Below are 17,209 nucleotides of genomic sequence, written 5' to 3' on the forward strand. Positions count from 1 at the left end.
GCGCCCGCGGTGCGGCCCGCCCCCGCCCGCTCGCGCCCCTCTGGTGCTTCGCAGCCGCCGCGCTTGGGATGCTGTGGCCCCCCGCCGCGCGGGCGTTCAACTTGGATGCAGACAAGCTCACGGTGTACAGCGGCCCCGAGGGCAGCTACTTCGGCTACGCGGTGGATTTCCACATACCTGACGCTCGCACGTAAGTCGTTGGGCCCGGGGAGCGGGCGCGCGGGGCCAAGGCGCACACAGGACGGGTCCCTGCCCCACTGCCATTGACTTCCGTGGGTCACCTCGGCCTCCTAGAAGGTGGCACCTGAGAGCCCCCGCTGCCCTCTCAGGGTCCCATCCCGCTCCCCGCCGCCAGCATCTTTTCTCCCCACTTGCTAGATGTGCCTTGTGAACTTCGAACGGGACACATGCCATTTGCATAGAGCACGCGAGTCCTGGGGACTTGCCAGTACCAAGACTAGTGCAGCATACAAAGGAGAGAAGGGTCCCCAGTCTCGAGCCGGTTAAACCGACGACCACGACACGGTCTGTTTACATGTAGTCTGCAACAAGTAAGAGTCTGGGCGCAAGTGCTGCCTCCTACAAGCAGCTGGGCTCTGTCCTTTGCTTTTTGGCCTCTTCTCTCATCTCTGTATACACACAGCTCCACCTAGAGAAGAATCAGGACCGTTTGCACCCCCTTCCAAACCAGGTCTCCGATGCCCATAGGTTTCCAAGGGGAAACCAAGTTTGACAATCTGTCCCGTCATAAATCCATGTCTGCCCTCACCCCTTCCCTAGTTTCAGTGGGCTGCTGCAGAGACTGTTCTTTTCGGATTCCCAGGGAGTGACTTTCCCCAACCCTACCGCAGGGCGAGCGTCTTGGTGGGGGCGCCCAAAGCCAACACCAGCCAGCCGGATATCGTGGAAGGGGGAGCCGTTTATTACTGTCCATGGCCCGCAGAGGGGTCTGCACGGTGCAAGCAGATCCCGTTCGACAACACCAGTAAGTGACGTTTGTCGTTCTGAACTGTGAGCCCTGGTGTAAAAGAACCAGAGCCATCCTGGAGCTTGACCTCCTGCTTTCTTTGTGCTCATTTCGCCTGCCTGCTGTATCTGTGTCGTGGGAGGTGCAGGTCCATAGAGAAATCCGCGGTTTCAACCGTGAGGAAAGGTGAGCAAAATGTTGAGTGAGTCCTAGAGAAGGAGCAGGATGTGACCTTGAAGATCTGGATGCACTGGAGTACCTTCCATTTTCTTACTGTCCCAAGACAAGCATTTGCAGAGGGAGTGGATGCTTTGGTGAAATAACAAAAGTTACGCCCTAACCTTGACTAGGAAGAGAATTTAGTTGCTTCCCACAAACAGCCCTGGAAGAGACATCCTTGGGTTAACAGTGCCCCAACCCCAGAGGCAAGACTTCACTGCAGCAGACATAGACATCACTCCATGTTGTTGTTTAATTCTTCACAGAAAGAGTTCTCTTTCAAAATATTGGACACTGGTTGCAAACTAGTACAGGCAGAGTGTGGATGGATTACATTCATTTCCAAAATCCCTGGACAGATGGTTCTTATTTAATTAAAGGGAAAATACATTTTAAACAATTCAGTCTGGTTATGTTTCCTCTGGTGTTTTCTCTATGGGTCTGAGAAAATCATTTAAATGTAATGCTTCAAAAACATTAACACTGAATGCTTTAATTTGTACCACCAAAACTTCATAAATGCAAAGGGTGTAAATTATCAGAAAGCAAATATCTCTTCCCAGAAAAATGTGAATATGGCAGCTCACATGAATGTGATGAGCAATCACTTAAAATGCCTTTTGCAGCATAAAGCAAGTTTATGACATCATTCTTGACATCTTCATATTTTTATTGTTTTATATATATAGTGCACATTTAGAGTTTATGTGGAATGTCCATTTCCACAGAATTTTGATGAAATTGGCTGGATAGGTTGTTGGAAAAGTCATGATGCATTTTAAATATATATATCTTTTATAATAAAGGGGAAACAATTTCAGTTCTATGAAAATGAAAATCATTTGAAAGAAAAAAATTCTCTGCAAATGTTACCTTGAATTATGACTAAGTTAGGAAAGTATTTTATAAACACATATAAAATTATGACTTTTATGCCTATCTATATATGGCCATAATGCCTTATGTAGCATTTTATTAAATAATGAATTCATTTAATATCCATTTTTATGAGCTTTTACTTTTAAATTTAAGTATTTGAAACTGGAAAAATTCAGCCTTTTGATTTTAATTGGTCACAGAAATCTTTAGTTTTTTTCATCAGGACTTGAAATACTTTTTAGTTACTGATGTCTATAATAAGACTAACCTTCCAAAATCAGAAGAATAATCACTTAAATATAAAAGTAATGCCATTTTAATTCAGGTCAAATTCATTTGTATTTTAAAAAGTATTTTAAACTCAGACTTTGACAAGTGAAGATATAAATCATTAATATTCTTTGAATTTTCATTAAGAAAAATAAGTATTTATATTTGGAGATGTGTTTCATGTGTTTTCATGAAGAAGCAATGTATAATCATGGACTTGAATTTAATAACCACCTAGAATATTCTCATATCATATAAAATTAGGATCTGGTTAGTATACTTTTCCTTTGATAAAGGAAGAATTAACATCTACATAGATAAAGTCTACCTGAATACCTTGGTAGGTACTAGTTCTGGTAGATGTTATGGTTCAATAGATTCAAACCAGAGAATACAGACATCGGTATGTTTTTTTTTTTTTAATTGACTATGCACAACCAAAAATTTCCAGTGTTAAATTACAATCGGTACTATTTTCCTAAGTTCATTCTAAAGCCATTATTTGGCACTTTGAATTAACTTTTCCGTAGAGGACTAACACTGAAAAATTGTGCTCTGGCTTTCAGAACAGCCCACAAAAATGCACTTAACCCTTATGGTTGCTGAATTATATTTGCAAAGAAACACGAGGGGACAAAGTAGTCCAATTTTCACAATTAAATAATGTGAAAATCATGTTAAGAAAAGGCAAGTGCTACTTGGAAAAAGATGGGGTGGGCAGCCTCTTTCATGAAGGTTCTGAGGAGATATGTGGGTGTTTCCAGGGCTTCAGAAATCAATGCTGCTGGCTCTCCCCTCTGTCTTCCTTTACTTCTAAAGGTGTGGGTTTTCCCCTTGCTAGAGCAGTGGATACACTTACCCTGTGATTCTACCTATCAACTGTAATCACAGTACTTCAAGGCTTCATAAGTAGAACAAAGTGAGGACAAGAAAGAGGAAGGGGAATAAGATGTTCCTGAAATAATAGAGCAAGGTTTAAAAAAATAAATAAATAAAAGGCAAGGCAGAGGGGGCTACACAAAGTTTGTGAGAAGTGAATGGCCCATGCGGGAATGAACAAAGCAAAGACCTGTCAAAGACCCTGAAGTTTCACCAAGAGACCACAGTGGCAGCTGGGGAAAGGAAGTTCCCCACGTCGGCCATCAGGGGGTACTGTGGGCCCAGAAACCTTGGTTGCTAATGAGAATGCTGATAATGAGTGGGGAAAAGAGGCAAAGACCCACAGCTCAGATGAGGGCTGCTGGGTAGGGGTGACACTCAAGGCCCGCCTCCACCTGCCACTTCGTCCAGGTGCCCTGGGAGGATGGAAGGGTGGTGGCCCCTATTTGACGTAAAACTGTGAGACTGAAGAAGGTATGACAAGGCCGGTACAGTCATCCCCTTTATCTTCAGGAGATTCTTGTAAGACCTCCACCCCACCAGTAGATGTCTGAGACCATGGGCCATCCCAAACGCTGTACGGGGTCTTCAGAAAGTTCACGGAAATGCGTATTATGAGAAAGCTAGGCATGCATTTCCAATTGTTTTGCACTGAAATAAACTCATGCTTGAATTTCATGAACTTTATGAAGTTCCCTCATATATACTATGATTTTTCATATACATTCATACCTCTGATAATGTTTAATTTGTAAAGCGGGCATAGTAAGAAATCGACACTAATTCATAAAATAGAAGAAGTATAACAATATGTTAGCATCACTACTCCTTTATTTGGAGGACACTGAGTAACACAAAGGTCACCTGAACACAAGCGCTGGTGGCAATGTTCTGATAACCAACTGGGTACCCAAGGTGGCAATCAGCTGGGTAGCCTATGCAGCATGGATATGCAGGACGGAGGCATAATTCATGTCCCAGACAGGATGGTTGGGCTAGTGTGAGTTTTCATCATGCTACTCAGATTGGAAGCCAATTTTAAACTTATGCATTATGTATTTCTGGAAATGTCCATTTAATATTTTCCAACTACAGTCAACCATAGGCAACTGACACTGCAGAACTTGAACTGCAGATAGGGGTAGGAGCTACCGTGTAGCTATTTCCAGTGCGAGCCTCAGTTTGGGGGGCAGAGTAGAATCTTGGAGACAATGTGAGAGGTGAGAACAGACATGACTAGTTTGAGGTGTGCAGTCAGTGTTTCCAGATACAGATGGGTCACTTTAGAGACATTATTTCTAATCCATAAAACAACGATGTAACAGTCACTTTATGAATAAAGAAACTGACATCAATGTGTACCCAGGGCCACGTAATGGTAAGCTGTAGGACTGCTTACCCCTGCCTACCCCAAAGTTTGCCTCTTCACCCTCCCTTTCTTCCAGAAATGTGAACATTTCAAGTTCAGGATCAGGATTGGATCCCCTGGGCCCCTGAAAGGGACTGTTCCCCTTCCCTTCTGTTCACCCATCCCAATATCACCTTTAGAAATTCCAATTTAAGTGATCTTCCAGAGAAGAGCTGAGCAGAAAAATCAGTTTTGGTAGAAGGGTTGCCAAAACCATGGGTTTAGAAGCATGCTTCATCTTGGTGGGACTAAGGGTTGCATGCGCTCCCATAGAATGTCCCTGCAGGGTCCCCAGTCAGCTGCCTCCTCGTTATTCTGCCTAGTGCCAGCAACCTATGGTTTCCCACAAGTGGGAAGAACATGCCCCTGCTTGACGAAGTTGTGGCTCTGAGTGACGGACACTCGCAGCTCACATCCATGTAACAGAGCGTGATTTGTCAGGCATAAATAAATATGATGCTGCACGTATTCCCCTGTAGAGGTAGCTGTGACTTTTTCTGCCCTTTGCTCTGTGGACTTTTACTATTGCGTCTGAATTCAAGGCAGTCTAAGTAAGTGAAATCTTTTTAAAAATTTTAAATGTTTTTAGATTTTTGCCATAGGGCACATGTGTTTGCCAGAGAGGAGACAGAGTGAGGGAAAGTGAGAAATCACTCATGGGGGTTGGCCATGCTGCAGTCCCCTGCGTGATTTTCAAAACACTGGGTCTAGGACTCAAACCACCATCAGCAGTGTGAGAATCCAGCCACCTTCACCACCTGCTGGCATCAGTAAGTTAGACCTTTTAATAAAATTCTTTCAAATTGTCGAGGTTCCTCGGTGTCTACAGTTCTGTGCTCTGCTGTGGTGACCTACTAAGTTCTCTAGCTAGACATGGAGGGAGACTGGTTATAATTTACCCCCTGAATCTAGTTGTAATCTTGTATCTGAGTTTAAGGTCAACTGCTTTTTTAAAAAGGTGTCTTGTAGGTTTTTTTCTTATTATTAAATAATATTATTTACCTTTACCTTACTGAATGATGTGATTTTTTTTCTCATTCTCATGAGAAATGCAAAAGTAGCGGCAGCTTGGAATAGCCTAGTACTTCAAATGCATGAATGTTATTAAACTCTGTGGTCCTTTCAAGTACAGAAAAGGGAAACTTTAAGGAAGCATATGGTGGTGGGGGAGGTACAAAGAGTAGATAATTTGCCTGCTCTGTACAAAATCAAGTGGCCCAAAAAAGCACTTCTCTCATCTCCCTTCTGTCTTTCCCCCTTCTACTTCAATAGAATGAAATTCCTCCCATCACCAAATTGATTTCTTTGACTTTTCTCTCAGGAATTCTCTAAATTATGCCCTGTGCCTTAGACAACTTAAAACACTGCATCTGCCAAATTCATACCTCTAATTTTAGTCTCTTCCAATTTTTTTTACTTCTATATTATCCAAATAATGCATGGATTAAATAAAGATTGCTAGATGACAACCCTCTAGCTCAAAGGAATAAATGACATAGTCAGAGACCCCTTACCTTTGGAATAATGCAAGGGCAAATTGCAACGACAGTGGCAAAACCATAGTACACAAATATTTGAGTTTTCTTTAGTTCTCAAAAAGAACATTTTGCAAAGAAAGATAATAGCATGTGCTAATTAATGATGATCATCACAGTACTAATAATAACTGAGAGGCAACACAGCTGGGAACTCCTCACAATTAGGGACTGACATGAAAAGCAAACAGGAAGAGGTGGGAGGTGCCATTGAGATTGGGAAGTCATCTGAGAAAGACTACTAGAATTTGCCTGGCCTTCGTTTACTATCTTTGTGACCGCACAAGCATGCACACACACACACATATGTGCAATTTAACTTACAATGGAAGAAAACTTGGTTAGTATATCATGCCATAGCTTTGAAATATCTGAAGATTTTGTTGTTGAAATTAACATTTTAGCTTGAAGACCGGAAGCCTTTGTTTGTCCGGGAGAGGGTCTGTTTTATTTTGTGTTGAGTGAGCCCACAATAGAAGCAGCTCAAAGCATCTGGTTCTGTGACTGGGACAGGGCTGTTTTTTGATAGTATTGGGTGTGCCCTTCTTCTCTCGTGAGGATTGGGAAACATATTGGTCACATAAGTCTTGCTTTTCAGAAAGGAGAAAGAAATCGGTTTCTGTTCAGGAACAAAGGAAAGAAAAATATAGGTCAGACCTACCCAAGGAAATGTCAGAGGGAATAACCTAAAGGTGGCAGGACTCAAGGACAGCAGAAATCTCTTCTCACTAGAGTACGTTCAGTTGGGAGGTAATAAAAAAATGGAGGGGGAGGGAGGAAGCCTAAGGATAACCTACTCATTTTAAGAATTAATAATGCCATAATTAGACACCAGCATGTGATGTGGTGATTAAAGGTGCCAGAACCCCTACATGGCCGATCATGGTTCAAGTCCCAGACCTGGTGGCTTGCTTGCTTGCTTTCCCTATATATATATATATATACACACACACACATATATTTAATATATATACTGGCTACATGCTGGCCCCTGTATATATATATATCTGTGTGTGTGTGTGTGTGTGTGTGTGTGTGTGTGCGTGTATGGCAGCTAATACCTACATAAATATATAGAGAGACATACATACCTATCCATACATCTATATATTGAGTCACCAGAAAAGTCACAACACATTTTTGCATAGAAGAGCATAGACTCTTCTGACGATCTGATACATATACATGAATATATACACAAGCTCCTCTCCTGCCAAGTCCTGACCCCACTGAGCCATCAGGGTGAACAGATGTCTTACTTATTCCGGAAGCAATTCATGATGGCCACAGTACCTGAGTATGCTGATTTGACAGCGGTAGCTACCATCCCTAAACTTCTTTCAATTGCTTTGGACTTGTGTGTGACAGAACGCAATTGTGTCTTGATATGAGAAGGGGGAGGCAGCGGTCCCACAGCACAAAGCAACTGAGGAAGCAATTAGAAAAAGGAAGTCCTTGAAACTCCAGCTAGAAATGGGAAACAGATCTGCACTATGGCTAGCTGAGTAGTATGAGCATCAGGCGCCTGTTGCTTAATCTACAAAACTCTTTCAAGAAGCTGGATGTCTGTGTGAGGGAACAGACTTCCAGGTTCTTGGCAGGAATATTCTGGGCAGCAGCTGGAGCATTCTGGGAGAATTGTCAAAAACAGTCTTGAAACGATTTTGAAAGAAGAAAAATGGTCTTGGACATTTAAGCTGACCAGTTGAGATGTGTGCACTCAAACTTTCCCTGTTGTGTATAAAGACCTCTGTATTTCGGATTTGTGTTGACGAAGAGGGTTGCCAATGTTACTAAAATGCTCAGCTCAGGTGTGACTGACACCACCCAGATACACCTAGAAGAGGGATTGTTTTGTTTTGTTTTGTTTTGTTTGTTTGTTTGTTTTAGAGAGGTTTTTGCTATAGGGTGCGTACACTCACCAGAAAGAGAGAGACAGAAAGTGAGAAATCACCCCTCAGGGGGGATGGCCACACTGCAATCCCTTCTCTTCCATTCTCCTCTCAGGATCTTGGGCACACATACACATGCGCCCAGTGTGAGTTTATGCCATCGGGTCCAGGACTTGAACTGCAATCGACTATATGGGAGTCCAGTGGCATAACTGTTATGCCAACTGCTGGTCTCCAGAAGAGGGATTTTTTAAGGAAGATAAAAGACCAATTATTGTGGGATCAGCAGGTGATGTGATGGTTGAGGTGCTGAACTCCCTCATGGCCCATCACAGTTTGAGTCCTGGACCTGGTGGCTTGCTTTCTCATTCTCCCTGCCCCCTCTGTCTCTCTGGTCAAATTAAAAAACAATAATAATGACAATAAATCAAATTAAATAAAATAATTCTATAAAAAATTTTTAAAAGACCTATTATTGGTTTTATTAAAAGCATTCATTCAGGACCAGCAGTTGGTGTAATGGTTACGTCACTGGACTCCCATGTAGTCAACTGTGGTTCGAGTCCCAGACCTTGTGGCTTAAACTCATGCCAGTCACGTGTGCATGTGTGCCCAGGATCCTGAGAGGAGAAGAGGGTATTGCGGTGTGGCCACCTCCCATTGGGCAGTGATTTCTCGCTTTCTGTCTGTCTGTCTCTCTCTTCTTTCTGGCCAGTGCATGCACCCTATAGCAAAAACCTCTCAAAAAAAAAAAAAACCCCAAAAAACCACTCATTCATCCTTTACTAGCAGGTGTGTTTAAAACACTTAAAAATATTTAATTTTAAAATTCAGATTAAATACATTTTCTTTCTTTATTTTTTTTGGGGGGGGAGGGGAGAGATTTTTGCTACAGGGCACGTGTGCTCTCCAGAAAGACAGAGACACACAGAGAGACAGAAAATAAGAAATCACCCCCCAGGGGGGATGGCCACGCCACAATCCCTTCTCCTCCATTCTCCTTAGGATCTATTCTCCTCTCAGGATCTTGGGCATGCATGCACATGTACCCGGCTTACCCAGCGTGAGTTTAAGCCACCGAGTCTGGGACTAGAACTGCGGTCAGCTACATGGGAGTCCAGTGACATAGGCATTATGCCAACTGCTGGTCCTAGTTAAATAAGTTTATAAAAACATACTCATTATATGAAGCAAATTGTACCTCCAAAATGAAAACCTAAAATAGACAAAAGTAATTTTTTCTTTTCTTTTTTATAAGGTGATTTAAGACATGAAAGACATGCACTCATTGATAAGTGATGTATACTCACAGCATTCTGTCTCATACACCCATTGTAGACTTCTGTGGAATTTAGGCAGGCAGTTCTCAGACAAATGCTACCAGATGGTCTAAAAGGAGAAGAACCTACCTCAGCTATGCAGAAAGGCCAAAACTTGCTGATCTCTGATTTAGTGAATTGATCCAAAAGTCTACCAAATTAACAACCTTTTCTAGATCCACGAACATAGGTGAAAGTGATCCTTTACTCTTTGAATTATTGTTGTGAAAATAAGGAACAGATTACAGAAAGTTTTTTGGTCCAAGGGTGGTGTGGTGGTGAAGATGCTGGATCCTGCATGGCTGACTCCATGGTTTGAGTCCTGGACCTGGCAGTTTGGAAAACATACTGTGTATGTGCACATGTCCAAAGTCCCAAGTGGAGAATGGAGAAGAGATTGTGGCATGGCCTTCCCTGCTGGGGAATGATTTCTCACTTTCCCTCTCTCTCTCTCTCTGTCTTTGTCTCTCTCCTGCAAGCATATGTGCCCTTTGGCAAAAATCTAAAAAGGAAAAATAAAAGTCTTTGCAGGAATGACAGTTAGGCATTGGGAGAGGTTGACCCCAAAGGGGTAACACAGGGAATTTGGTGGGAGAGGTGATGGTGGAACTTTCTCTATATTGATCGTGGTGGCAGATACACAATTGTGTGTATTTGTCAAAACCATGGTTCAAGTCTCAGACCTGGTGGTTTGCTTTCTCACTCCCCCCCCCACTTCTCTCTCTCTGTCTGTCTCTCTCTGGTCAAATTAAAAGTGTCCATGACCAAAAGTGTTCACATTACTGTATGTAAATGTGAACAAAACCAAAAACAAAATAAAGAGAAAAAACTTATGGAGAGTGTTAGACTCATATATTTGATATGTTGACTGGATTTGGTTTTGCAGCTGTTGCTGTGAGCCTGTGGGTATCATGCCCTAGACTGTGGGATGGGCTGATCTCATAATACCTAGAAGTAAAATGGGACATATTATCTCTGAACACTGTAAGCCACTGCCCCTAAATGAGGGTGAACTGTTAGGTGGATCATCACACAGGAACTTCTTTATCATCTTTTAAGTAAAGGATGATATGTTCAGAATGCAAGACCGAGAACCAAGAGTGAAAACAAGTTTCGTCAGTGTATCCATGCAGTGAAGTGTTACCGTGTGTCATTCTGATATCCTTGTGAAACTTAAAGATGGGATTTCTCACTGGAAGTCACTAAACTAAAGAGATCTCACTTCAAATGCATGATTGCTATTATGAAAATTAGTACAATGGCTGGGGCCAGCTGGTGGCATATTGGTTAAGGTGTTGGACTACTAGTGGTCAACTATGGTTTGAGACCCAGACATGGCAGCTTGAAACTCACGCCAGGAGCATGTGCATGCATTGCCCAAGATCCTGGCAGAATGGAAGAAAAGGGATTGTGGCATGACTGTCCTGCATGCCCTCTCAGGGGGGGTGATTTATTGTTTTCTGTCTCTGTCTCTCTCGGGCTCTCTGGTGAGTGCATGCACCCTGCAAAAATCTCTCTCTAAAAACATACCTCAGGATGAGTACAATTGTCAGGACATTTACTTGTTAACATTAAGTCTATTTTGTCCTTTAGTTTGGTATTTGACAAATGGACACAGATTTGAATATGCTATTGTGAAAGCCTTCGTACCAATCTGCCTTGATTTCCAGGATACACTGAGAGTATCAAGAGCACACACCAATGTTACAGGGACGGGTTATAGAAGCACCCCACTTGGTCCATACCATACACAGCATCCCACCCTGGGACTAGGGGTGGAAGTCAACCACTCATAGCCAGGCTGTAGCTCCATTTTAGCTGTCTCAGTTGTCATCTCTTGTTATTTACCCTGTTATTTATCTCCAGTCCAAACCAGCCCCCTCTCATCATGGTGCTTACACAACTTACTTCCTTATCACTGCGCGACTGTACAGTACAGCTTATCTCTCAAACACACCAAATACCTACTACTACTACATTTTTTTTTTTTTTGGAGAGTTTTTTGCTATAGGGCTCATGCGCTCGCCAGAAAGACAGAGAGAGACAGGGAGACAGAAAGTGAGACTTTATCCCCCACGGGGATGGCCAAGCCACAGTCCATTCTCCTTCATTCTCCTCTTGGGATCTTGGGCACGCACGCATATGTGACCAGCATGAGTTTAATCCACCAGGTCCAGGACTCAAACAGAGGTTGACTACATGGGAGTCCAGCAACATAGCCACTATGTAACTGCTGGTCCCAATACCTACTACATTTACACGTGTCTCCATTCACTAAGGGTTCGTGTCCTATTCCTTCTTAACTACCCAGGGCATCTTATCTTCCAGTCATCATTTTCTGATGCTTCTGCCTTCTCTCTTCATACAATTTCTAAAAGGATGTATGTTTCAGAAATTAATTCCAACATTGCTGCAAATCCTTTTCTGAAAGAAAGGGAGCGTAACACTATAAAATAATTTTTTGAACAGTCTATAGATAATTAAATTATGGCATAAGCCACATGATTAAATAGTATGAAATGATAAAAATGAAGACCATAAGACTCTGTATTAATATTAGAAGATACTATGATTTTGAGGTTAACTGAAAAAAAGATTCAAAACGGTATCTACAACTTGTTGAAGAATGTAAGAAGAGAATTGCAATCCAAGGCTGTATTTTGGGGGATGTGATTAAAATGTAATGTTTTCTTTTTTTCTAATGCATTTTGTTTTGTTTACAAAACCATAACAAGTATTTGTTATTAGTAAAGATGATAAAAATAAACATGCAAAAAATTCTAAATGAAATGATCGGTCTCACTAAAGTACTAGAAAGATTAACAATGGAAAAGTTAAAGCTCTGGGGGACCAGCAAGTGGCGTGGTGGTTAAGGCACTGGACACTCCCACATGGCCAACCATGGTTCAAGTCTCAGATCTGGTGGTTTGCTTTCTCACTCCTCCCCACTTCTCTCTCTCTCTGTCTCTCTCTGGTGAAATTAAAATAAATGAACGAATAAAGAAAATTAAATAAATAATTCTTTAAAAATGTTAAAGCTCTGCATTGGATGTCGGCAATCTTAGCTGCTGCCTCTTTTATCTTAAGATGTTGATGGCAGAGTAGTTTGGAAATGTGTTCATTTATACAAGAGTGCTTATGTTTCAAAAGACCAAGGCTATTTTAGTAACAATAGTAGGGTGTAAAAACAAGAAGATGGCAGTGTAAGTCTCACCTGTTTTCCTTCTGGTTTGCCTCTAAATAAGTAAACATATCCTACTTGATAATCTAATAGGACAGTTTCTACAGCCTTTTAAAATAAGAGGATTGTTTGTAAGTAGAACTGCTTTTGGGTGTTCCTGGGTAAACTGAGTATGCTAGGAGTGCATACATAATCTGCTTATACTGCAGGCAGTTCACAGAATATGTTGAAAGAAAAAAGCCAGAGTAGAAAAAATCAGTGACCATAGACCCAGATAATCCTGTGGACCTTAGAATATGAAAGGCATTTGATAGCTAGGCAAATTCATGATGCAGTATTAAATTTCACAGTATGGATTGATGTTTAGCTCTTGGTCTGCTGCATATCATGAGAACTTTTCTTCGTTCATTTTGTTTTGTTTTGCCAGAGGGTGCACATGCTCACCAGAGAAAGAGAGTAAGAAAGCGCTCCTCAAAGATGGGGCATGGTCACACAGCAATCTGGCTTCCTTCATTTTACTACCACCATCAAGATTTTAGGCAAGTGAGTGAGAGTGTGTGTGTGTATGTGTGTGTGTGTGCATACACACATACACACATGCCTGGCATGTTTTTCAAGCTGCCAGGCTCGGGATTCAAACTGCAGGTGGCCATATGAGATCTGGTTCTCAGTCTACCGCACTTAACCACTGTGCTATGGAGCTGACCCTTTTCTTCCTCCTTAAAATTGGATGTGCAAGGATGAGTTATAAAACCTATTTAGATAATTTGTTTTGGGATACACATTTTATTTAGTCCCAAATAAGATTTGTAAACATTCTATAAAGAAATGTTTGTACTTTAACATACTTGTCAGCAATATTGGTTGGACAGAGAAAAGTGAGAAGTTGGCAGGGAAATGAGGGAACTGACAGTAAAGCCTAGGCAGCATCCCCCCAAATCTCTTCAACATTAGTCTTAGTCTTCTGAGTGAGAATGGGGTGGGGGGGTTCCATGCCAAATAAGTTTGGAAATGTATGTATTCATTCCCTTTCTATGAGACTTGCAATGTGTGTTCTTTAGTCAAGGCAGTAAGAATCCATGAACCAGGGAAACTCATTGGATTCATAGGACATTCACTGACAATCATTATTTCTCCCTACACATATTAGGTCTAAGTACGCCTGGGTATTGCTGTAGAAACAAATGACCACGAAACTCTGGCTTATTACAAGATTATTACTTGCACACGCTGTGTGTTTCATGTGAGCTGCTCAGAAGGCTCTGCTCTCCTTTTGGCTATTCAGGGACCCAGGATCATGGAGGCTCCTTATTGATACATGCACTCAACCTCACCCTAACTGGAAAGGAGAGATGGCAAATTGAACACTCTGCTTCCACCCGGAATGGACCTTCATTACTTCTCACATTTCAGGAGCCCAAAGCATGCCAAGGAGGTTAACTGTACCAAATTATTTAAATATAGAACACCATTATTATTTGCACCTTTCAAAATTGTATCTTCCACCAGTAAAAGTGCATGAGAAAGGAAATGCAACAAAAGAGGTTGTCTTTGAGAAATGTAATTAAAGCTGGTTTTTCGGGACCAGCAGTTGGCATAATGGCTATGTTGCTGGACTCCCAAGTAGTCAACTGTGGTTTGAGTCCTAGACCTGGTGGCTTAAACTCACACCAGGCATGTGTGTGTGCATGCCCAAGATCCTGAGAGGAGAGTGGAGGAGAAGGGATTGCAGCAGTGGCTATCCCCCCTAGGGAGTGATTTCTCACTTTCTGTCTGTCTCTCTTTGTCTTTCTGTTGAGTGTACATGCCCTATAGCAAAAAACCTCTCCAAAAAAAAACCCCTGGTTTTTCTTCTTTTTCTACAATAGACCTGTTTTGCAGGACATGCTTTTGGGACACTTAGATGCACAGTTCTTTGGGGCTATCATTCCAAGCCCTGTACTTATAGATGAGAGCAGACACATGGCAAGGAAAGGGAGATGTTTCTGTCAACAGATTTGAAAATACTAGTGAGACTTTTATACCAACAATCAGTCCTCAGTCTGTTCATCTGGCCCCCATTCTCTAACACAAACATTTCCTGGAAAGGCTGAATTCCCTTCATCCATTCACTCAGGTTCCTTGGGCAATGTTAAAATGTCATAATGTCTTTTCCCCTTGGAATCACCATTGGGTTACTATTAACACACCTTTATGTATCAATACATAATAATGACCGGGCATTTCTTTTCTATTGCTGCTGTAACAAATTACCACATACCTAGTGACTTTAGATGATGTGAACTGGTTATCTTACAGTTCTGGAAGCCAAAGGCTAAGATGGGAATGTTTGGGCTAATATCAAGGTGTTGACAGAGGTGTGTTCCTTCTGGAAGTTCTAAAAATAATCCATTTTTGAGGGCCAGGAGGTGGTATGGTAGTTAAAGCATTGAACTCTCACATGGCCAACTGAGGTTCAAGGCCCGGACATAGCATCTTGAAAATCATGCCAGGCACATGTGTGTGAGTGCCCAAAATCTCAAGAGGAGACTGGAGAAGAAGGGATGACAGCATGACCATTCCCCTGGGGTGATTTCTCACTTTCCCTCTCTGTCTCTCTCTGGTGAGTTCGCATACTCTGTAACAGAAACTGGGGCTGGGAGAAACTTAAACAACTGATTGGTTGAAGTTACGAAGTGTGAAACAAGTACCTCAAAAATCCCTACGTGGGGGAAATAATAACAAAACCATGTATCAATGATCTAAACAGAAATTCCTTTTTTCCTCCTGATACAACTCACTCTTTCTCCTGGGTGAGTGCACACACCCTATGGCTGGCTGGCTGATTGGTTGACTGGCTAAGTAAGTAAGTAAGTAAATAAATATGTAAACAAATAAATTCATTTCTTGCCCTTTCTAGCTCCCATGGGCTACCCACCTTCCTGACTCACTGACTCAGGGCCCTTTTTCATTTCAAGGCCAGCAATGTCAGCAAATCCTTATCCTACTGTCATCTCCCTGGATCCTTTTCCACAGCCCTCTCCTACTTTAAAGTATGCTTGTTATTACATTGCACTTGCCTGGATAATCCCAGTTACTCTTCCTATTTTAAAATCACCTTGTGCAACCTTAATTCCACCAGTAACCTTCATTTCCCTTTTCCCTGTAAAGCAACATATTCACAGGTTTATAGACTATTTTGCCTAGTACAAGTGGTCACAAAAAATTTGGGGACCAGCAGTTAGTGTAATGGCTATGTCACTGGACTCCCATGTAGTCGACCGCGGTTTGAGTCCCAGACCCGGTGGCTTAAAACTCATGCCAGACACATGTGCGTGCGTGCCCAAGATCCCGAGAGGAGAATGGAGGAGAAGGGATTGCGGCATGGCCATCCCCCCAGGGGGGTGATTTCTTGCTTTCTGTCTCTCTGTCTCTCTCTGTCTGTCTGGTGAGCACACATGCCCTATAGCAAAAACCTCTCCAAAAAACAAACAAACAAACAAAAAATTTCATTGAGGTGGTAACATTTGAACAAGGGCCTACCTAAATGAGGGATGAATCGGGTAGAATCTGGAGGAGATGTGTTTCAAGTTGTAGGAATTCAGTGTTAAAAGTAGATATGAGGGGCCAGCAGGTGGCATGGTGGTTAGGGCACTGGACTCCCAAACGATCAAATGTAGTTCAAGTCCTGGACCTGGTGTCTTGAAACTCATGCCAGGTGTGTGTGTATGTGTATCCAAAATTCCTAGAGAAGAATGAAAGAGAAGGGATTGTGGGGTGGCCATTCCTCTTAAGTGGTGACGTCTCACTTTTCCTTTCTCTGTCTCTGTCTTCCTCTGGTGAGAGCATCCCTCTATGGCAAAAACTTAAAAAAAAAAAAAAAAAAAAGTCTGGATGTGAGACCCTGCTTAGGAAATAGAGAAAGCTTACAGGGTTAGAGAGATTCAAGTCAGGGAAAGCAGGATAAAAACTTAGGTCAGAGAACCAGGTATAGACGCTATTAAACAGTGCCTTAAGAGCCAGGGCCAGGATTTTGAATTTTATTCTGAGAGTGTCAGGCAGCCAATGGTGGGATTTGAATAGGCAAGTAGTATAATTTGACTTATGTTTTATTTTTTTTTCCTTATTCAAGATGTGGGTGTGTGCACATCCACATGAGAGTGAAAGAGAGGAAGAGATGAGCACTGTCTACAGGGTCTGATCACGCCACACTCCTCTTCCTCCAGCTCTCCAGCCTGTCAGATCTTAGGCTCTGGCGCGTATTTCAGGTTGACCAGATGGATTATTCGAATTGCAGTCACCATGTGAGACCCAGCTGTTATAGAGTAGTGTGTTACTGCTGTGCTAAGGAGCCAAAGCTGGATTATGTTTTAAACAGGATCAGTGGTAGCATGGTGGTTAAGGTGCTAGGCTTCCACATGGCTGACCACGATTTGAGTCTCAGACCTGGTGGCTTGCTTTCTCACTTTTTCTATCTATCTCTCTGTTGCTCTCTGGTCAAATTTAACAAGTTTTTTCCTTTTTTTTTTTTTTTTTTGGAGAGGCTTTTGCTATAGGGTATGTTTGCTTGCCAGAAAGTCAGAGAGAGACAGAGACAGAAAGCAAGTAATCACCCCCAAGGGAGGATGGCCATACCTCAATCCCTTCTCCTCCATTCTCCTCTCAGGATCCTGGGCACACC

General features: G+C 42.2%; 1 protein-coding gene across 1 annotated transcript in view; it reads left to right on the top strand.

The window, feature by feature from the left end:
• Positions 1-17,209, top strand: part of ITGA8 (integrin subunit alpha 8) — a 216,940-nt gene that overhangs the window by 838 nt on the left and 198,893 nt on the right. The window contains 2 exon segments of the mRNA XM_027776251.1: positions 44-190; positions 852-985. Coding sequence (XP_027632052.1) covers positions 44-190; positions 852-985 — 281 coding nt within the window.

Source organism: Tupaia chinensis, unplaced genomic scaffold, assembly GCF_000334495.1.
Source record: "Tupaia chinensis unplaced genomic scaffold, TupChi_1.0 Scaffold000647_1, whole genome shotgun sequence".
NCBI classification, from domain to species: Eukaryota; Metazoa; Chordata; class Mammalia; order Scandentia; family Tupaiidae; genus Tupaia; species Tupaia belangeri.